Source organism: Bos taurus, chromosome 1 (assembly GCF_002263795.3).
Source record: "Bos taurus isolate L1 Dominette 01449 registration number 42190680 breed Hereford chromosome 1, ARS-UCD2.0, whole genome shotgun sequence".
Taxonomy (NCBI): Eukaryota; Metazoa; Chordata; class Mammalia; order Artiodactyla; family Bovidae; genus Bos; species Bos taurus.
In genome coordinates this window covers 90,122,971-90,146,834 of record NC_037328.1, presented here as the reverse complement: position 1 = coordinate 90,146,834, position 23,864 = coordinate 90,122,971, and the positions used below count along the sequence as shown (strand labels likewise).

Genomic DNA, 23,864 nt, shown 5'->3' with positions numbered 1-23,864 from the left:
TTTCAAAACTCCCCTAACAAATAAACCATAAAACTTAGTGGTGAGTGGTTTAATCAAAAACCCCAGCTTAGACAGAACTCAACTATGTGGCAGCTTTTAAGAGCTTAAAAGGACAACAAATCTGAAGGTACGTTAAACAGAGCATCCATCCATCTCCATCTCCTCAGTAGTTAAGACTACTCTATTATTAAACAATAAAGGTTAAAAGAATAAAGTGCCCTCAAGCTAGTTTCTTCTAGCCCTGACTATAGAACTTCTATTTTAAGACACACCTTTAGCAAAGTCCAAAATTCTCTACTCCAACAATAAAGTCCCTTCTGATATATCAGCCTAAAGGTAGAGCTTATATTTCTTCCTATGCCCTTAACAGTGAAGCCAAACTGGACAGCACTGTCCATCCCTGGCACTGTACTAGTTTCCTGGGCCTGCCATAACTAGGTACCACACGCAAGGTGGATTACAGCAGAAATTTACTGCCTTACAGTTTTGGAAGTCAGAAGTCCAAGCATCAAGGTGTTGGCAGGGCAATGCTCCTTCTAAAGGTGCTAAGGAAGTCTCTCTCCTAGGTTCCTTGGCTCCGGGATACATTACTCAAGCCACCTTGCCATATTTCCATGTGGCTCTTCACGCTGTTCTTCCTCTACGTCTGTGTCCAAACTTTCTATTTTTATAAGGACATTCCCAGGTGGTGTGGTGGTAAAAAAAAATTTTGCCTGCCAATGCAGGGGACACAGGTTCGACCCCTGGTCTAGGAAGGTCCCACGTGCCAGGAGCAACTAAGCCCGTATGCCACAACTATTGAGCCTGGGCTCTCAAGCCCAGGAGCCACAACTACTGAAGCCCACATGCCCTTGAGTCTATGCTCCACAACGAGAGAAGCCACCGCAATGAGAAGCCTACATCCTGCAGCAAACAGGAGCCCCCTGCTCACCCCAACTATAGAAAAGGTCTAGTTGAAGAAGTTAAAAGAAGACCCAGCACAGCCAAAAATAAAAAATAAAATGTTTTTAATTTAATCACTCTTCTCCTTTCCTGCAATAGCTAATTCATCCCGACTCCAACAACTTGGACCTTAGTTATATGACATAAATTGAGTGGATGAGCTGATCAATCACAGCTTTAAGAGGTATTAGAAGTATCTGCCAGTGCTCTTACTCTTTTCTTCTGCCACAAGAATGAACATGTCATACATGGGGTCTGTTCCAAAAGCTTGGATCTCCAAATAAGAAGACACAAAACAGAGCCACAGTCGGCCCACATTATCTACACGCAGAGATTGGAAAATAAATCTTTATTTTTGTAAACTGGTGAAATTATTTATAATCTTAAAAGAAAACTAATACACTTTGAAGTAGTATTTTGATTGCATATATCCCTAAGGGATGTAACCTAGAGACCAAAAAAAAAAAAAAAATCACAAAAAAAGTTTAAATTGCTTTCTGTAGTCTTATTATAGTAATTCTATTAGTATTATTAATTTTAATATTTTTATAAATATGTAACAAATAAGAAATTATGTTAAATACATCCAAAATTTTCCAAAAGAAAAAATATATACAAATAGGGCAGCAATAAAAATCTTCTCATCTTCTCTTCATGCTATACTACTCTCTGTACCTCAAGCTGGCTACCCCTTAAGGATACACTGCAGTATGCTAAGGAGTATGAGAAGACAGAGGATAAACATGTCGCATTATCCCAGGGAACACTTCTTTTTTAATAATAAATAAGTGTGGTCATTTTACTTTTATTAAAAAATCTCTTATCTGATGGAATTTAGCTAAAAAAATTATTTTAATGTTTATGATGCAGATATATTTTTAATAAAATCATACAATACAAATCAAGCTTTAAAACCTTAGAGTAAGCTTAAATTTGAACTGAAATATAAGCAAGAATTCGTGATTTATTTCTCCTACTAAAACATACGCATTTATTTCCTTGTTCTAAAAAGGCCTCACAGCAACTAATGATAACCTAGTAGTAAATAGCACTCCATGCTTTGATTGCAGTCTCTAAATAGAAATAAAACCGCTTTGGAGGAATGACCAATTCCAGGACTGAAGAAGAAAACCTGGAACATAAAGGAAACAACCAAAGGCCACGTGGGTCATGTCAAAAGGAGACAGGAACCACAATGGATTAAAACACCTCAAAAATAGTTCTTAATCCATGCGATTATAAAAATTAAAAATATATTTCACATCACTGGTCACATTGAAAGGGCATCACCAATTCATCAGTCTAAAAACTGGTAACTAAAACAACTCAAGCACATACCCTGCTTTTGTTGTGAAAGTTCTGTTTCAGAATATCCCAGTACTTGACTAGGAAGAGCCCTTCTTTACAGAATTCCATCTAATCAATGCAAAAACAATGATAGGATTTTAAAAACAACAATTTTCTATCCCTAAGAAAATTAAAATCTAGGCAACAATCATTAATGGCACTATGACCACCAGGGGGAAATCCAATGTGGAATTTTATAATGGATATATTAGACTAACTATAACTGAATTCACTTATCAACATCAACACCACAAAAAGTGACACAACCAGATGGTCCATGCCTCAAGGTGAGGCAGAAGGAAGAAAAAAGGACTTCATGATCAAAGAAAAGTGAATTTCATCACACCTCTTAACTATCACTTTAAAGAAGTTACAGGAGGACAGCAGAATGTATCAGTAATTCCACAAGGATGTGCTGTGCTTAGTGGCTCAGTCGTGTCCAACTCTTTGTGACCGTAGCCCTCCAGGCTCCTCGGTCCATGGGGATTCTCTAGGCAAGAGTACTGGAGTGGGTTGCCATGCCCTACTCCAGGAGATCTTCCCAACCCAGGGATCAAACCCAGGTCTCCTGCAAGGCAGGCAGATTCTTTACCATCTGAGCCATCAGCAAAGCCATATGACTAGCCAAATCAAGAATGTGAGGAATTTGACAAGACAAATTTATTTCTACCAATAGGTGGAAGAGACTGGAATTTAGCAACCAAAAGCAGTGTGCAGATCTTGCTTGGATTCTGTTTAAAAGCAACCATCTGAAAATGTCATTAGGGAGAAAAAAATAACAATTTTAACTCTCTTTCCCTCTTCCAGTTTCTCATCAAGCTTTCATCTTTTCCAGACCACTGTAACAGTTAGAGCCTAGTGTTTTCTCCATAAAATGAATGTGAAGGACAGGGAAATCTATAAGAATGAGGACAGTGAGTGTAAAGACAAAACAATGACTTATTTCACACTCAACATGCATCCTAGTTTTCTGACCTTGATTTGAATATGAAGTCCTGGACCTGACGCTCCTTTCTCTGAAAAGTAAACAACTGCAGAGAAGACAACTTGGTATAAATTTATCTAGACACACTCCATTTCAGCAGACTGACTATCAAACTGCTGATCAATTTTCTGCTTCTCAAGTACAGGTATAAGAACAGCCTGCTTCCCTCAATATGATGCAAAGGCATGCTGGCTACTCAATAAATAGCTACTCAATACACACACAAAGCCTCAATAAATAGCTAACACCCCCCCCACCAATAAATAGCTCACACACACACACACCCACCCCTAAGGCACAAATTAGAGGGTAAGAGTGCTTTTCTTCTCATTGCTCCCAACTTCATCTCTTTCTTGAAGAAGGAATTATTACATTTAGGGAAAAGAAAATACTGTCTTCACACAGAGACATCAACTTCAGAATCACTTTGATCTCCACTGAAAATATTAAGGAGTTGGCAGTAAGCTTTATTGAAAGTGAAAGTGAAGTCGCTCAGTCGTGTCTGACTCTTTGCGACCCCATGGACTGTAGCCTACCAGGCTTCTCCGTCCATGGGATTCTGCAGGCAAGAATACTGGAGTGGGTTACCATTTCCTTCTCCAGGGGATCTTCCTGACCCAGGGATCGAACCCAGGTCTCCCGCATTGCAGGCAGAGGCTTTAACCTCTGAGCCACAGGGAAGCCCCAATTATTAGTATAGTGTAATAAAAAAAAAAAAAAAAAAAACCTTGATTACCATATGGTAAACAGATATTTCGGAGAAGGCGATGGTACCTCACTCAGTGGAGAAGGAAATGGCAACCCACTCCAGTGTTCTTGCCTGGAGAATCCCAGGGACAGGGGAGCCTGGTGGGCTGCCGTCTATGGGGTCGCATAGAGTCAGACACGACTGAAGCGACTTAGCAGCAGCAGCAAACAGATATTTAATCTTTGTTTTTAACCACAATTATACAACTAAACTTACTCTTTAGAGCAGAATTTTCTTATACAATTCTCTGAACTAAAGGAAAAAGAAACATTCTTAAAAAAAATTAAAAAAAAAAACAGTTTTTCAGGGCATACGTCAAAACCACTCAACTTCAATTAAAATACCTATAGTTATAAGAGTAATCATTATAAAAAAATGTTACAAATAAAATGTTATATGAAAATGAATACATATGTTAGAAACAATGAGCATTTGAACCAAGTCATATAAGTTTTTAAGACTAAAACTGTTCCCACAAATCATACCTATATTCATTCTACTGCAAGGTTTTTAGGCATTTTATAGGTACTCTACTGACCTAAAGGGCTTCCCTGGTGACTCAGTGGTAAAGAATCCACCAGACAATGCAGGAGACATGAGTTTGATCCCTGGGTTGGGAAGATCCCCTGGAGAAAGAAACAGCAACCCACTCCAGTACGCTTGCCTGGAAAATTCCATGGGCAGAGGAGCCTGTCAAGCTACAGTCCGTGGGGTCACAAGAGAGTCAAACATGACTCAGTGGTTAAACAACAAATGACCTAAAAGCTCAAAATATAAATTATAATAAATAAAACACAAATCAGGAAAAAAAATCTTTATTTTAACCTCAATTACATAACTAAACTTACTTTTTAGAGCAGAATTTTCTTTGGGCCTGCTGATACAAAATAACTGTTAATTGATATAATCTATAATATATAAAATATTAGGAATCATAGGCTTTAGAGCTTAAGGGAACAGGAGAGTTTTCCCCTCCTGGTTTAGGTTGCCCTAATATTAATTATTCATTCCAAAGAAATCCCAGGGCTGATCTCCTTCAGAATGAACTGGTTGGATCTCCTTGCAGTCCAAGGGACTCTCAAGAGTCTTCTCCAACACCACACTTCAAAAGCATCAATTCTTCGGCACTCAGCTTTCTTCACAGTCCAACTCTCACATCCATACATGACCACTGGAAAAACCATAGCCTTGACTAGACGAACCTTTGTTGGCAAAGTAATGCCTCTGCTTTTGAATATGCTATCTAGGTTGGTCATAACTTTCTTTCCAAGGAGTAAGCGTCTTTTAATTTCATGGCTGCAATCACCATCTGCAGTGATTTTGGAGCCCAAAAAATAAAGTCTGACCCTGTTTCCACTGTTTCCCCATCTATCTGCCATGAAGTGATAGGACCAGATGCCATGATCTTAGTTTTCTGAATGTTGAGCTTTAAGCCAACTTTTTCACTCTCCTCTTTCACTTTCATCAAGAGGCTTTTTAGTTCCTCTTCACTCTCTGCCATAAGGGTGGTGTCATTTGCATATCTGAGGTTATTGATACTTCTCCTGGAAATCTTGATTCTAGCTTGTGCTTCTTCCAGCCCGGCATTTCTCATGATGTACTCTGCATGTAAGGCCTGGTGTGCTGCGATTCATGGGGTCGCAAAGAGTCAGACACGGCTGAGTGAATGAACTAACTAACTAGTATTAATTAAAACCTCAAAACATTTACGTGTAAATACACAATCATTTTCTCTTTAAAAAACTGGTTAAAAAAAAAAAAAAAAAACTAAGAGGGATGGTTCTAGTATTAGGTATGAGTAGTATGCAAAACTGAAACCATGAAAACAGTGACTGCAAAATGGAGATGAAAACAAAGCATCTGCTATTTCCAAAACTTATACAGAGATATGGGCTGAGAGAGGAAGAACAAGAAGATCAAACAAAGAACTTCATCCCCTTTCTGAGTTTCTGGGTACTCAATCAGTTATCACAGGGTTATCTAACTTTGGAAAGGTTTTCAATCTATTCACAGCCAGTAGGGAGGAGTCTGGAATTATTTCCCTTTGGACTGTTCTATATTGAAGAAGCATATTGTGTTGAAACTCAAGACTGCCAGAACTGAAAGAATGTTCCTCATTTCCATTATGTGATGGAAATGGGTTTACCTCTTTTTTGTCTTCTCTTACATTAGAGGTAAAGGAAGCTTTCAGAGTGATACTTAAAAGAATAGTAAAAAAGCAGCAAGAGGTAACAGCAGCAAATGAAAATGTTCATTTCAAAATTAATTTTTTATTTACATAGACCACTACTCTACAGAAACAATACTGGATCATATAATAGGATGATCCATAGGGTACGTTAGATTTTTCAAACATCATGGTGATTCAGTTAACAAGTACTGAACTCTAGGAATGACAGTTTATTTGTGTTCACTAAAAAATGCAAGCTATATGACAGCAGACACTTAATCCTTAACATTCACTACTATTGTGCCTGAAATAACAGTTTGATTCATAAAAGACACCCAATGATTGACTATTGACCAAATGAATAAATGTTTCCCAGTAGGTCAGTGATGTTTTAAAAAGACCAAACAATGATCTCCAATGATGATTAAAATTCAGTGTTCCCTTCTCATCTACTCCAATACTGATCTCTACTACTCTCTCAATTTCAGTAACTTGTATCTCCATTTCTTTGGGGTGGGGTGAGGTGCGGGGGACCATGACACTATGTACGAAGGGAAAAAGGCCGCGTTCCAATTTCTAGCCTAACAGTCTTACTTAGTGTGATGTGTCAAAATCACCTGTGCAGCTGCTTCAAAGTAATGTTATAAATTTTGTGCCTACCAGGAAAAGTCTTAATTAAGTTTTAGCAAGTAAGACATACAGCCCAGGCATGTCTATCTTAACAAGTTCCCCATGTCATACAAACCATGCTTGCATCACACTACATACTTCAAAATCTTTAAATCCTGTAACTGTAAACAAAACAAAGTACACACACCCTCTTTTTCACTGTGTTCGTGCTGAGTCACTTCAGTGTGTCCAACTCTATGCGACCCCATGGACTGTAGCCCGCCAGGCGCCTCTGTCCATGGGATTCTCTGGGTAAGAATACTGGAGTGGGTTGCCATTTCCTTCTCCAGATGTTCCCGACCCAGGGATCGAACCTGTGTCTCTTTCATCTACCTGCACTGGCAGGTGGGTTCTTTACCACTAAGCTACCAGGGAAGCCCTGGTGCTAGTTTTTCACTGTAAACTCCTTATATCTTTGATCTACTCAGTTTCTATAACTGAACGGGTTTTCAAGACCATCTCACATTACTCCAGCTTCTCAGTATCCTCCAATTCCACATCATTCACCTGAACTCTATCTCCATTCCCTCCATTTTCATGCAGATCAGACATTTCAACACAAATGCTATCATCATGACATTTAACTATTTTGGTGTCTAAAACTATTTTGTTCCTCTGAGGTATTTTGCAATCGTTTTACTACATTTTTAACTTCCTTCTCAAATTCGCAGTTACCGATTTTCAAAAACTTTGTAAGGATTCTATCTCACTCAAAGCCCCTTAATTTCAGGTGGCTTTACTTCTTTGGTAAAAATTATTAGGACTTTCTGTTTTTTTGCTCACTTCAAAAACCTTTATTTTTATTCATCCTATTGTTCTGTGCTGACTGAAGAAGTAGTAGAAAAAGATACGAAAGAGAAAAAGTAGTCTCCATCACAGAAGCTGTTGGGTCTTCTAGATATATTATATTATTAGCAAATATCACCAGCCCTTCATAAAGGAATTTAATATAGTAGTGGCCAATAAAAAACAACAGCTTTTCTCTGCTCCAGTAATACACACCTATAAATAGAGATGAGAAAACACTCTACTTAAAAGACCAAAAATTTTTTAATATTTACAAAGGAAATGAACAAAAAAGGCACAGATTTAAATGACCAAACATTATATTCAATTGAAAAATACAACGTTATCCCCATGTAGTGCAAGTGGAAATGTAAAAAAGAAAAAAATCCTTGGAAAACAATCTGGCAATTCTTATTAAAAGTAAAAATATTAGACTGGAAAAAGAAGAATTTGCCTTTTTTGTTTTTTGTTCAAATGTGGTCACACAGTTGTAATGTCACAGAGTTCAACTAAGATGTATACTGTACAATACAGAGAGGTAAAAACACAAATTCCTAAGGATGTTTATATAAGAAGACTGGGTTTTAATGGCAAAAAGGTTAGTATAGTGAATGCCCATTAAGGGGAAGAATCAAAACAAGATCGTGGTACATTCATGATATTCATGGATTGTAAAGTCATTAAAAACAATAAACTCATGGAGCTGAAGCTCCAACACTTTGGCCACTTGATATGAAGAGCTGACTTGTTAGAAAAGACCCTGATGCTGGGAAAGACTGAGGCAGGAGGAGAAGGGGACGAAAAAGGATGAGACGGCTGGATGGCATCACCAACTGGATGGACATGAGTCTGAGCAGGTTCTGGGAGTTGGTGATAGACAGGGAAGCCTGGCATGCTGCAGTCCATGGGGTCGCAAAGAGTTGGACACGACTGAGCAACTGAACTGAACTGATGGGGGAGGAAGCAAAAGAAAGAGTACATGACAAAACGTATATCTAATGCATTTAAGTAAAAGAATATGTTTAAGTATATAAAGAAGAAAATGTTTTTGTTCTTGTTAAAATTTTATGGACTCTAAAGAACTTTGTTACTAATCACCCCCAAATTCAACAGGTCTTCATATGCCTTCATTATTTCATACTACTTGTCATTTCCAGAATTTAAGATTAAAAAAAAAAACAACAAAACTTAAAACTTCCAACGTGACTTTCTGATTCTGTCCATTTCACTGATTTTTCTTCCTGCTCTAACAGTATATAGCGGACTTCTTTTTAGCCCTTTGACCTTCACTCCACTCCTTCAACTAAGGATCTCATCCACTCAGTTCAGTTCAGTCGCTCAGTCATGTCCGACTCTTTGTGACCCCATGAATCGCAACGCGCCAGGCCTCCCTGTCCATCACCAACTCTGGGAGTTCACTCAAACTCAAGTCCATCAAGTCAGTGATGCCATCCAACCATCTCATCCTCTGTCGTCCCCTTTTCCTCCTGCCCCCAATCCCTCCCAGCATCAGTCTTTTCTAATGAGTCAGCTCTTTGCATGAGGTGGCCAAAGTACTGGAGTTTCAGCTTTAGCATCAATCCTTCCAAAGAAATCCCAGGGCTATCTCCTTCAGAATGGACTGGTTGGATCTCCTTGCAGTCCAAGGGACTCTCAAAAGTCTTCTCCAACACCACAGGTCAAAAGCATCAATTCTTTGGTGTTCAGCTTTCTTCACAGTCCAACTCTCACATCCATACATGACCACTGGAAAAACCATAGCCTTGACTAGATGGACCTTTGTTGGCAAAGTAATGTCTCTGCTTTTGAATATGCTATCTAGGTTGGTCATAACCTTCCTTCCAAGGAGTAAGCGTCTTTTAATTTCATGGCTGCAGTCACCATCTGCAGTGATTATGGAGCCCCTCAAAAATAAAGTCTGACACTGCTTCCACTGTTTCCCCATCTATTTCCCATCTGAAGAATCACAAAACCACCATCTGTCCCGCTACACGCCAAACACATACACCCATCTTTCCCATTCCAAATATTCCAATTCTAGCTGCATATGAGCCTGCTCAGTCACTCAGTCATGTCCAGCTGACTCTTTGGGACCCATGGACTATACCCCTCCATAGTCCATGGGACTCTGGGATTTTCCCAGTAAGAATACCTGGAGTGGGTTGCCACATCCTCCTCCAGGGGATCTTTCCAACCCAGATATCAAACCCACGTCTCCTACATTGGCAGGCAGATTCTTTACCTCAAGCCACCTAGGAATCCAAATTCCAGCTGACTAAAGCACAAATATCTATGTCCTTTCAGTTATCATCACTCAGCATTATTGGAGGCAACTTATGCCCTATACTTCCCAAAATGTTTCTCCTCTTGCCCATAACTATTACTAATTCTGTAATTCACTAACATTTAAATTTTAGTAATTTTTTTTTTGCATTCAATTTTATATCTCGGCTTCTACCTGCTATCTCTTACCTTTAAAACACCTCTTCCAGCCATGCCTTCTTTTTTGCAGTACCTATCCCCTCTACTACTACAATACCCTCAATGACTTCCAGGTCTCTTCATACTATCTTCAGACATCTACACATAAAATATAACGCTGCTTATGTCATATGTATTCATGACTACCTATTAGCTTCCACATTCTCTCTAACTTGTTTACAGAAGCATTTAAGTTCTCCTTGTCCAGTGTATGGTCTTCAGTATCCCTCTGAGTGTACAGCATCTTCTTCGAGTGTACTCTACATTCAAGGGAGTAAAAAATATTCTAACAAACCCCTAATTCCCACATTTATGATTTTTAAGCTCTCTGTTCCAACTACAAGTGTTAAAATTTTTTCTGTTCTTCAAATGTCATCTCCTTATGAAGACTATTCAAATGTCAACATTAAAGGTGTTTCCTCCTTTCCTCCCGTAGCCCTAAAGCATAGTTTTAGAAAAACTCTTTTCAAAGTTGGGCAGTAGTAAAAAAAAAAAAAGAAAGAAAGAAAGAAAGAAATTTAGGTTAGAAATTAGAGTATTTGTATTTTCTTCAAACGTTATTGTTTTTGACAGTAAAACATTAAATCAAGTCATTTAACTACCCTAAGCCCCAGTTTCTTATTCTGTAAAATAGAAATAAAATCTACTCTAAAAACCTCACAGGTAGTAGAAGTGCATGAAACCAATTTATAATTTATGTGTTAACATTATTATTCTATCATTTTATATTGTGCATATTTTTCAGTCACTATCAAATTACAAGCATTTAAAAGGCAGTCTGTAGTTTACATTCTAGCACATAATAGCTATAAACAACAAGAAGATCAAACCAGTCAATCCTAAAGAAAACCAACTCTGAATATTCACAGAAAGGACTGAAAATGAAGCTCTAATACTCTGACCTCCTGATGTGAAGAGCTGACTCACTGGAAAAGACCCTGATGCTTAGAACGATTGAAGGCAAAAGCAGAGGAGGCAGCAGAGGATAAAATGGTTAGATTAGCATTAGTGACTCAATGAACAAGAATTTGAGCAAATTCCAGAAGACAGTGGAGGACAGAGGAACCTGGTGTGCTGCAGTCCATGGGGTCACAGAGTTGGATAAGACTGAGCAACTGAGCAACAATACACACACACCCCCCTCCAGAAGTCATAAAAGCCAGCCCTCCTGCATAAGAAACATCATCAAAGCACAGTTATGTACTATGCCCTTGTCAAAATAAAACATCTACAATCCTCCCCACAGATAATCTTTTCAGGAAAACTACCGTCACATAGTATTTCTGGACCTCTGATTTAGTTCACCTGAAACACAGATAGGTAACTGGACAGGGGCCCTTTAAAATTGCTGAGAAACAGTTAAATAGGCCAAGAATTCTAGTAACATGTGTGTGTGTGTGTGTGTATGTTCTAGTAACATATATGTGTGTGTGTGTGTGTGTGTGTGTATGTTCTAGTAACATATATATATATATATGTGTGTGTGTGTGTGTGTGTGTGTGTGTTCCAATGACATATACATATTACACATATGTAAGTGATGTAAAGTGTAACTGTGACAGCAGTATCCTGTCCAATCCAAATTTATCCAACATTCATAGCTGAGCATTAGTGCTTTTGTTTACCCAAAATTCTAAAGGTTGACATCATGGTTATTTCAGTAATATGAAACAAGAGACTTTAAAATACAAGAGAATACAAGATAAGCACACTAATTTTGTTTAAGCAGAAAGATCTTGTTTTCTCCTACTTTTACAAAAAGCAAAATTAATGATGGACAGTGTTTATTAATGAACGAGTTAGTGGAAATGATACTTTGGTCCTACAGAAACTTATAAATCTTGAACTTACTACGAGAACTTAAAACTCCTTGAGATACCTTAGAAAACCACACAAACCTATTAACACCGTGTCAAACCAAAAAGCAAGACAGCTACTTAAAACTTCTAAGGCTTATCCAAAGGACATAGGAACCAACCTGAAGAGGCTCTCACTAGCCAAAATCAGGACATCATGAGCATCTACACAGAAAATGATAATCTAAAACACAAATGAGTTTAAATCCATGAGTTCACAGGATAAGGCATTTTACAGCAACCATGTCACACTGCTGGCTAATATTTCTTGGGATTTTGTTATTTCACAAAAAGATTGCTCTCATATTTGGTATCACATCTGCTCTTAGATCTCATATACAAACTCTTGTACTTATCTACTTATAACTCACTTTTTAAATCTAAATTTAAGATTCCCTAAGTCATCCTTGTAAGAATTTTAATCTACTGTTGCTATAATGCCTGGTAAGGCTACCGTGGTTATGGATAAGAAAACATATTACTAAGAATTTAACTCTCAAAAATAATGGTCAAATGCCAAGAAGTAGTAGCAGCAAAATAAATTCATGGGTAACTAGGCTATACTGTGGATTAAAATAGGTATGGGTGAAAAAAGAAAAATGAAAGTTAAGAATGATGACACCACCTGATGAGAGTAGCAAACCACTTTGTGCGTTCGTTTTAAAAAAAAAAAAAAGCTCACCCTGTATGTGATGTTGCTGAGTTCCAGAAACAAACATCGGGCAGCATGACGTAACAGAAAGAGTCCTGGACTCAGTCAGAAGACTTCTGTTCTAGTCCAAGGCCTCAGTTTCCTCATCTGTAAAATGAGGGTGCTGAATTAGATAATCTGAAAGGGCTCTTCTGGCTTTAACACTGAGAGTCTATAGATGAGTTCAGGAAGAAGCAGTAAAATGTAGCACTTCTGTTAACAGTGAAGTTAACACTGCAAACAGCAGGTGGAACAGGGATGAAAACGATTTTCATAAATTTTGAACTGCTGTAAGCAATCTTTTCATAACTTTTAAGTAGATTTTTAGGATATAAAATTGTAACTTTTAAGATTTTGTAACTCTTAAAATGTTTACCTGCCTTAGTAAGTAACCTTATCATCTAAACCAGATTAGGAGTGAGTGACCAAATTATGACCTCAAAAAAGCAATTCACCTTTAGCCAATGAGACTGCCCAAGTGAAATCTTAAAAACAGTATAGGAATACCTTTGGGCTAGTAATTACTTTAGGTAATAAAATGCCTCATAACTGATCTCAATTCTCAATTAAGTAACTGAACAAAGTGTAAAATGACACAAAAAATGATTAGAGAAAATCAGACAATTAATTTTACTTGTAACAAAACAATAATTATATTTATGATACCCTTCTTTGTTAATGAGTGTACCTTCCCTATGCATAACATTTTTCTTGTTAGCTCTCAAAACAGAACCTGACTGCTTTTGACAACAAGGTTAACTGAAATAAATGACATTTTTTTTTTTACCGCTAGTGACAAACAGAAATATAAAGAGAAGAGTATTTTTTGTTTAAGTTTTCTACACTGAAAGAAATCAAGCTTCTCTATATATCAGTAACAAATAATGGAAAGGCTCTGGTGCCTCAAAAACTTGTGGTTTCCTAATGGCAATTTCCTAAATACAAGTAATTAACTGATTGGTCTATGCTCTAATAAATTTTTTAAGTTCATAGATCCTCTGACACTATAGTTTACATTTACTTTTCATTTATGTTAATACTATGAATCTCACCTGGCAGACTTTTAAAACTCTAGCTATATGAGGCCCAATAAACGTTATCTCTACAATCAGGAATCTATTAATATCAAAAATCTATCCTTTTAAAGGATGTAATATATATCTTTTAAAATATATAAAGATATAATGAAACAGTCTATGAAAAATTTGTTTTTAAAACTTATTTTATGCAAATCACCTAGTGATTATAAAATAACTTGGCATACACACAATCCCATTAATCATTCACTTGAACATTTCACACTGGCAATACAGCACTTAATATGCTATTCAGAATCACTAATAAAATTTTTCTCTGGCTGGTAGAAACAAAGGCAAAAATAAAGCAGCCTTGATGGTGATGAAACCTGTTCTTGGCTAGTCTTAAAATAATTGTGATATCCATGTGCCCCTGAGACAAGTGACCTGTGAAACAAACTTTCCTTCACATTAAAAATATTTTCTATTTTAATGGGAGTATTTTGACTTATAATCCTAATGAGCTGATTAAAATAAACTTACACTTAACTGCATACAGCAGATATCAGTATGGATATGGAAAGCATATTTTAGTGCACTGTTCTGCACATAAGCTGTTTACAGCATTTACTCAAAGTACCTTATTTCCCCCCTCCTCCATGACTTTTTTCAGAGACACTTAAACATTAAGCTTATTTACTAATAATAAAACTACTAGTTTTATTATAATTACTAGTGGTAGGATACTATAAGCAGCATTATTTTTAGCCACTACCATACAGACGTAAACCAGCTCCTCAAAAATTCAGAACTGACTGTACTGCAGAAAACACTATCCTCTTGGTACCAAGATCAGGAATTAAATGAAAATTTGATGTTTAAATAACTAGTTGGTATGTGGCAAGAAGTCCACTGGATTGTTCCTCACTAAATTTCTATCTGTAGAACAGAAACACATTTGTAATTCTTCCTAACACTTGTGTAAGTCGGTATACAGTACAATTTTCTCAAAGACCAAAATGCTTCATTTAGATACCAATAATACAAAATTCTAGGAACAATTATAAATTGCTAAAGCTACATACAAAACAACAGCACATTTGCTTTTTTGTCTGTTTGTATTTTTGCAGCATATTTGCTTTGAGAAAGTTATAATGGAAATGGTCCCTTTTTTTTACTGCAATACAATTGGAAAGATTAAAAAGTCAAAAGACCAAAAATAAGTCCAAATCTATTTCTGGTGTGTGTGTATGTATGTGTGTGTATATATATATATATATATATAAACAATTAATTATATATAACTTTTTATTTTCTAAAATGTAAATGTATTTAATAAATGCTTAATCTTGTTCAAACTTCTCATTTCAGGTTAACGGAAGAAACACTGTCAATAGAAAGAAACAGAGATGATCAAACTAATGGCGAAAAAATCTCACAATTCATATTTCAGTATTTCATTTTTCTCTCATTTTTATCCACTTCTAATTTATTCCAATATATACCTTAAAAAATTCAGTCTATTAGATTACATTTCCTAAGAGTAAGATCAGGATAAAGAATGAAAGAGTAGTTTAGAATGCTTATATTTAATACCGGATAGTATATTAATATTTTTAATATCACTATATTCATCTCTCAAAACTTTATAAAAGAATTACAAAATTCAGCAACTATGATCATCTGTTTTTTAATATAACAACTTATTAATATACAATTACCATTTTCCTAAAATACAGATTTTTTAAAATAAATTCTCATCATTCAATCTGGCTAACAATTCGAGCATTAAAATCACGCAGCATTCCTCTGCTGAAGAATTAATACAACACATTAAAAAAATGTGCCCTAAGTCATACTTTGCAATCAACAATTGGCCAATTAAAAGAACAGAAAGAGAATCTAAAAGTTTCTTCTATGAGCACTTTCAAAACTTGCTCAAAATAAGCAACTCCAGGGATTCCATTTCCCACATTCACATTTGACTCTGATCATACTATTCTAAATGATCTTCGTGAGATTTTTCTCTATCACTCTGAAGTCTTCAAATTATTATGTGTTTGTTTTGTCTTTCCACTTTCGTTGTTTATTTCTACTTCTATCTTTCCACATCCTAAACAGTTCAGAGCTCAATGCATAGGTAGAAAAATGTCACTGATAAATTCTTTAAAACATTTTCAGATTTAAAGAACTACCAATTTTTGTGAAAGCCACCAAAAACAAACAGCAGAGATATACTTCCTACTAGTATCTTTCATAGCATTTCATGATGAAAATTTCAAACCTTGAGAAAAACTCAAAGAAGTGTACAAAGAACATTTACATAGCCATCACTAAGACTTTAAGGTTAATGCTTTCTTCTATTTGTTTCACCCGTGTCTATTAACTAATCTTAATTTCTGAAGCACTTCAAAAAAAAGTTACAAGTATCAGTAAACTTCCCTCACATATACCCATATATACTTCAAACTGCCTATCATTAACTATAATAAAGTATTTAGTACAATTTTTCTTTTAAAGAAAAAATTCATACAAACTACAATAGATATGTATGGGTGCACTATTCAATGAGTTTTGACGAATGCACAAACTCAAGTAACTCAAATCCCTAACAGGACACTACCATCACCCTAGAAAGTTCCCACATGCCTTAATTCTTGTCCCCAGCAACCATGCTTCCTATTTCTAAGCTTTGTCAATCATTTTTTCCCCAACAATAATTATCTTTGTCCCGCCCCAGCCCCAATACACAACAGATATTTGCCTGTTTTTAGTACACTGTATAAGGAATTATACATTATGTCCTGTTTCACGTAAGACTACATTCACTCAGCATGTTTCAGAGTTTAGTACAAATTGCTTCAGGTACCAATAGTTTTCTCCTTCAACTGTTGGTAATACTCTGTGACACAAATAAAGCACAGTTTCCCTATTCTCTTCCTGATACTCGAACTGGTTCCAAGTTTAGGGGTCGGCCCCAGTGTTTGACAGAGTTTATACCCAGAATTTGGTACTCGACCTCTGAGGTTCTTTCCTTTCTTAGACTTCCTCCCTCTTCCTCCTGCTGAGCTCCACTACTCTGCAGCTGCTGTGGTAATTCTCAACTATCTGATTCCTGAAGCCAGTTTAAAACTTCAAACCACCCAAGAGGAGCCTGCTCTCAGACAGAACACCATCAACTTGGGAAACTCACCCAAGGCCACTCCAAACCAGTTTCTATTTCTGTTTGTTTGCTCTACAATGTCCTCATACTTTTTTTCATGTTGTCCAGAGATGGCTGTCAGTACTTGTGGGACCACTTGTCCAACAGGAGCCACTACTCCATTTTTGGTAATTCTAACTCCCTACTATTCTTAAAAGTACACATATTCAAAACTGCAATTGACATAACCCCCTTTCCCATGTTTCTCTCTCTCAAGACCCCGACTGAGCCAGTCAGTCCCTTTGAACCAAAGGAGCTCAACTAAACCAGAAAGAGAGGCCTCTGGGAGCTGGATCCTGTAATTCTGTATACGAACCAACACAAGTCCCAAGCTCATCCCAAGATGTGTATGCAAAACATACTCAAATAGGTAAAAGTTTCGAGAACTGAAGATAGGAGCTATTGTCAGGGTCCCACACTAAGCCTGAGGTGTGCACATGAGGAGATCCAAAGCAGCAGAATAAAGGCTTTGAAAACTGAACTCACAGTGGAACCACTGTCTGTGACACAGAAAGTTCAGTCTGGACCTGTCTAGTTTCAAACAGAATAATAATAATCTCCTGAAAGGATACAATAAAAAAGTTACTCAACATACAAAGAATCAAGAAAATCTAATTCTCAAAGAAAAAGGCAGTAACAGATGTCAATCTCAAAATGATCTAGATGTGAGAATTATCAAAGATAAGGTAGCTATTTTAATAGTCCATTCTCCATAGAGGAAGGGTAGGCACTTGAAATGATGGTAAAAACTCATAAGTAGAAAATATTAAAAGAACCAAATAGAAACTTTATAACTGAAAAATCAAGGGAAAAGTGATTTGACAAGGAAGCAAGTGTACACAAAAGAGAGCAAACACTGAATAAGAGAATAACATAAATAGATGAGAATAAAAGTCTAACTGTAATAAAAGAAAATTGTCCTGACAGTCTGTATCTTAAGCTCTTAACTGTAGTGGAGGGGGAAAAAACCTAGAGATCTCTAGTAAAGATGCTTTCAAAGTGTCAGTCGCTCATTCGTGCCCAACTCCTTGTGACCCCATGGCCTGCAGCCCACCACGCTCCTCTTGTCTAAGGGATTCTCCAGGCAAGAATACTGGAGTGGGTTGCCATTTCCTTCTCCAGGGGATCTTCCTGACCCAGGGATCCAACTCGAGTCTCCTGCATTGGCAGGTGGATTCTTTACTGTCAGAGCCACCAGGGAAACTGATAAAGACAATTTTTCTACCTCCTCTTGAGGTCCTGTGAAAGCACTCATGATTCACCTCTGAAGAATATTCAAATTCTATAAAATTTGTATGACATAGATTAAAAGAAAACTCAACTACAAATGAGGGGATTTGGTTCAAGTTATAGGCTCTACCAAAACTAAGTGATTAGCATCCCTTCTCTAACATTTAGGTCCTCATTGTTTACAAATGAACAACGACAACTTAAGCTTTGTGATGTCGTCCCATGATCTAATTTTAGGAACTGTCTGAGGGTCATTCCAGTTTCCCCAGATCTTAATTTTTTTTTAAGTTGTTTCAAACTAGTTTACTTAGGGGTTCCATTTTCACTCCTCAATAGACTATATGTACTTCTCATATGCTTCTTCACTCACTCATCTAGTTCTGAAGGGTTTCTGAGTGTCATCCTGATTAGCTAACCACCTTCATAATAAGATTTGTTGACAAGTCCTGGATTTTCTGCTGGAGCTTTATTAATTTCAGTTACTTTTCCTGACAGAGGAGAACAGAGTTCACTAGCAGCTTTCACACTTTCCAAAGCACCAGACTCCTTGTCTGTTCAATTTTACCCCAACTTCAGGTAGGTTACAGTAAACAATATCTCCCAAAAGCTTCCCGTGCAATTTCCTACTGTTCCATCATTGCTTTCTGTTGTTATCCATTCATGTTTTTCTGAGAATTTCCGCACGGACAGCAGAGCTGGGCGGGTGTGCAGCACCCAGCCGCGGCCCCAGGGGAGGGCGCTTTGGGTGCTGAGACGGGACGCTGCTGCAAACAGGAGCCCACATGCTCTGCACGGCTCGCAGGGGCCCTGAAGTTTCTCACTGCTCTAGTTACTTGTTTCTGGCAGACAAGGAGAACCTTTACATCAGGTAGCTGTGATCAGCAAGGTACAGAACACTGTCAACAGACACACAATGCTAACCAAAGGTTTGTCAGTTTCTAGTAGACTCATGAGGAAAAAAAAAGGTTTTTAAGGTGGCAATTGACTCTAATAGTCTATTTTTATTTAATCCAATATATCCAAACAATATCATCTCTTGAGATCCAAGCAAGACTAAGATTTCACTTAGAAAACAAAAACAACTCTTCAAAATCCAGTGTACATTTTATATTTACAGCATATTTGAGTTACAACTAGTCACTTTTTCAAGAGCTCAACAGTTACACATCACTAGTTATAACTAGTCACTTTTTCAAGAGCTCAACAGTTACACATCACTAGTTACAACTAGTCACTTTTTCAAGAGCTCAACAGTTACACATCACTAGTTACAACCAGTCACTTTTTCAAGAGCTCAACAGTTCACATCACTAGTTACAACCAGTCACTTTTTCAAGAGCTCAACAGTTACACATCACTAGTTACAACTAGTCACTTTTTCAAGAGCTCAACAGTTACACATCACATCACTAGTGGCTGCCACGGCGCCCAGTGCAGCTGCAGACGTGGGGTGGGAGGGCGGGAGAGGTAAGACCAAGGTGTCGCGATGAGTTATCTGTCTGCCTCCTACACACACACACACACACACACACACACACACACACACACACACACAGTATACCACTGACGGTTATGAGACCTGTTCTGTTACAGGCAGAAGGACAAATCAGAGAAAGCCTGGTTTTGAAATAAATTTCCATCCCTACTACAGGTAGAAACTTCAATAAAAGGGGGGGAAAAAGTAGACAAATGACTTATGGATCATTTCAAAATAAATGAATTAACTTTATTTCTATGAAAAACCACTGATGATTCTATCCTACTTGCAACTGAGGGGAGAAAGTGTACAAGGAATACATTAAAAGACTTTATGAAACAAAAACATCCCTCCATCAAATGAATTAAAAGACTGGTGAAGGAAACACAAAATGTGTTTAAAAAGTACACAATATCAATTCAGATGCTTCACTGTGATACTTAACTTCTGAAATATCAGGCAAAATATCAAATCCCCCCTTCCAATGAAAACAACAATTTGCCCTGTCTGCCAGAAACAAGTGAAAGTCACTCAGTCCTGTCTGACTCTTTGTGACGCCATGGACTGTACAGTCCTTGGAATTCTCCAGGCCAGAATACTGGGGTGGGTAGCCTTTCCCTTCTTCAGGGGATCTTCCTAACCCAGGGATTGAACTCAGGTCTCCAGCATTGCAGGCAGATTCTTTACCAGCTGAGCCACAAGTGAAGCCAGAAAATAATAAAAAGCTTAAGAAAATTTGCAAATGCAAATATAATTTTTTTTAAAGGCCTCTACAACAATTTCATTCCTTAACTGTCCCTCATGTAATATAAAAGGCAAGACACAATCTCTGTGAGAACCCAGAATTCCACTCCAATTCCATCATGCCACAGTCCCTATCATTTCCATCTCAGAACAGAAATACAGACACGTTCTCTAAAGAGAAGAAAAAACCGTGGGAAAAGACTTGGTTTAGACTTCAGACTTTACAATTTATTATCTAAGCCATTATGAACAGGAAAAATGGTTTCCTCACCTATAAAACAGAGATGGTAACAGACTCACAGTTACACAGATATTTAAATATCTATCTACTCTCTTTCAGAACACTCATTCATCTTTCCATTGTTGGTCTGATTTTAATTTACATTTTCTTATGTGTCAAAAAACTGTAAGCTAATCAAAATGTCTTGGTGTCTCCTACATATTTAAAATATATCTCTGTGATTTGTTGTAAACTCATAAATCCCTACATTGAGTCATGTTTTAAAAATATCAGATTACAATGAACTCACATGATTCCACTAAAATTTAACTGGAAATGAATGTCAAGTGAGATGGTCTTTTATATATAGAAAGTAGGTAGAAAAATAAGAACACTAGCATCTTTTTAAAAAAACAGATCCTCCTGACAGGAGGAAATAGTAATCATAGCATAGGAGAAAAAATAGACATTGTGAAGAAATTCCGTTTAAAAGAATCAGGAGAAAAACCAAAGAAATGACTGAAATTAACTAGCTTGCAGAAAAGGACAGAACGTGAAGAAGAAAACAAACAGTATCTGTTAAATTTGGCAGTTTCTTTTACCTCTCAAACTTCAGTATGTTAGTTTTTCTTTGGAACAAAAAATTAAAACGCAAATGTTTTTTAAAAGCAGTATTATCCCCTGGAAAGATGGATGGATTAATGAAAGAAAGCAAGGAAAAGAAGATTCTAACTGGCTTCAGTATGTCCATGAAATATGGTTTGTAGTTTCAAATTCGGCTATATTGCTAGTATTGGACCAGGAGCCCAATTCTAATCAGGAGATGCAGGTTTGATCTCTAGATAGGGAAGATCCCTGGGAGAACAAATTGGCAATCCACTCCCATATTCTTGCCCGGGGGAATCCCATGGACAGAGGAGCCTAGTGCGCTACTGTCCAAAGGGTCGCAAAAAGTCAGACAAGACTGAGTAAGCAAAGCACAGCACAGCCCAACACACAACACATCCAGGATCCTAGATGTGTCAGATCCTATTAAGACTGAATTTAACATAGTATAGTCAGTGTGAGAAGTTGGAAAAACTTTATTTTGGGCTCCTTGAGACATAAAGAGCCATATTTTATTTTTGGTTGCATGGTGCCTCATACTAAGAAATTGTAGAACAGAGGCCAAGATTATATGACATATGAAGATCAATTTTTTAATTGCTACTCACCATAACAAGTTAATTATTACACCATACGGCTACTCACCATAACAACTTTTAACTATTTCACCATAACAAGTCAACTATTACATTTAATATAAGGATTAAATCCATATAAGAATCTACACTTTGCCTTCTAAATGATGCCACAATCACTCAGGTTCATCTTGATCAGTCATATCAGCCTCACACCACACAACAAACATCTAATGGTAAAGATGAAGGCATTCAGTTAAACCCAACTCCAGGGACTTCCCTGGTGGTCCAGTGGTTAAGATTTTGCTTTCCAATCGGGGGGTGCATCCCTGGTCAGGGAGATAAGTGTTAGCTGCTCAGTCATGCCCGACTCTTTGCGACCCCATGGACTGCAGCCCACCAGGCTCCTCTGTCCATGAGATTTTCCAGGCAAGGATACTGGAGTGGGTTGCCATTTCCTTCTTCAGGGGATCCTCCCAACCCAGGAATCGAACCCAGGGGTCTCCTGCACTGCAGGCAGATTCTTTACCAACTGAACTACAAGGGAATATATATATACACACACACACACACACACACACACACTCTTTTCTTCTCCTTCATCTCTCCTTTTAGAAAACTGTAGAGTTCCCTGGTGGCTCAGATGGTAAAGAATCTGCCTGGAATTGGGGTTTGCTTCCTGGGTCAGAAGATCCCCTGGAGAAGAAAATGGCAACCCACTGAAGTATTCTTGCCTGGAGAATTCCATGTACACAGCAGCCTGGTGGGCTATAGTAAGACCCCACATATCTTGCGGTCAAAAACCCCAAATATAAAACAGAATAGTGTAACAATAGTATAACAAATTCAATAAAGAGTTTAAAAATGGTCCATATCAAAAAGAATCTTATAAAAAAAAAACATACAACTCCAATGTGCATGTGCTCTGCTTTTCTGAGTTTATCATTTATTTTGCTTTTACAGAAAATAAATCATACATTTTTCAAAGGGATACCTGCTCAGACATATGCAAAAGCACAGACACTTCTGAAAGAAATTCAGCCTGTAGCTATTATTTTCAGTTTCATCCATTCAAAGGGGAAGAAATAAAAAATCCACAAAACTAATAGAGTTTTTCACTGTAACTCTCTTACTATTGACTTGAAAATTAGTTCTTCAGGGACATAAACTCTCCACCAAAATAAAATGAATACTTCACACAATCCTGTCTATACGGGCAGTACCATTCAATCTTCACATTTAGTAATACCACTTCAAAATCACGATAGTGGATGAAAATAATAATGAGTTTTTCTACAGTGAACAGAACAAATTATTTCATAGATGATATTCTTGAGAAGTGGAGAACAAAAAGTAACAGATCGTTAGCTCCTCAATACACACCACACTGCTCTTGGGGAGTTACCTCTCAAAAGGGTTACAACTCTGGGGTCTTATCCTCAGTCGAGCAAGTCATAAATTACTTTTATTAATTCTCTTAGGATAATCAAGTTCTAGGAGAAGAGATGTTAACAAAATACAGTAGGGCAATTTATGAATGAGATTAACTAATTTACACTGAGAAATGTAGTTGCAAGTAGACTAGAATATCCATTGACACAACAGCCAGTGGGCACTGGCAGCGCCCAGGCCACAAGCCCTGCTCACTGTTCTCCTTACCAAGTAGGCACTTTCTTACTGCAAACACCTGAAGGTCATCTGGTCAGTGACGTCAGGAGAGAGTACTAAGGAGCTGATGTCTTGCCCTTTCCAAAGCATAACTCCACCAATAAAGAATGGAGCTGTTGCACAAATTGCCCCTTTCGTGACCACTGAGTGGAAGAACTAAGGGGCATGTTCTACACCAGCTTCCAAAGGTCCCAACAAGAAATGGTTCCAACTGCCTAAAATATTAACCTGTATCCTGTACTCGTCTCCTTATCTTCCTTTTCTTATTTCCTTACAGGAACTTTCTGGGTTCAGCTTTCAAAAAAAATGGTTATAATCAAGGGTCTGATTCTACAGAAATCAAACCTGACAACTGGTCAGTGAGGTTTTATTCTTAGTAGGAAAATCTTGTTAAACCAAATTAAGTTTTAGAAGCAGTGCGATGACTGGAGAATTACAAAAAAAGAGAAAA

General features: G+C 37.3%; 1 protein-coding gene across 4 annotated transcripts in view; it reads right to left on the bottom strand.

Annotated features, from left to right (window-relative positions):
- TBL1XR1 (TBL1X/Y related 1) overlaps positions 1–23,864 on the bottom strand; it is a 178,248-nt gene that overhangs the window by 61,611 nt on the left and 92,773 nt on the right. Inside the window, exon 1 of one of the 4 annotated variants that reach the window (XM_059886394.1) lies at positions 12,667–12,783. The exons of 2 other annotated variants lie outside the window; for them this stretch is intronic. In XM_059886394.1, coding sequence (XP_059742377.1) covers positions 12,667–12,703 — 37 coding nt within the window. In that variant the 5' untranslated portion in view covers positions 12,704–12,783. Of the gene's footprint in view, positions 1–12,666; positions 12,784–23,864 lie in introns of those variants that run through there. One more of the 4 variants, XM_024991751.2, reaches the window with a different exon arrangement.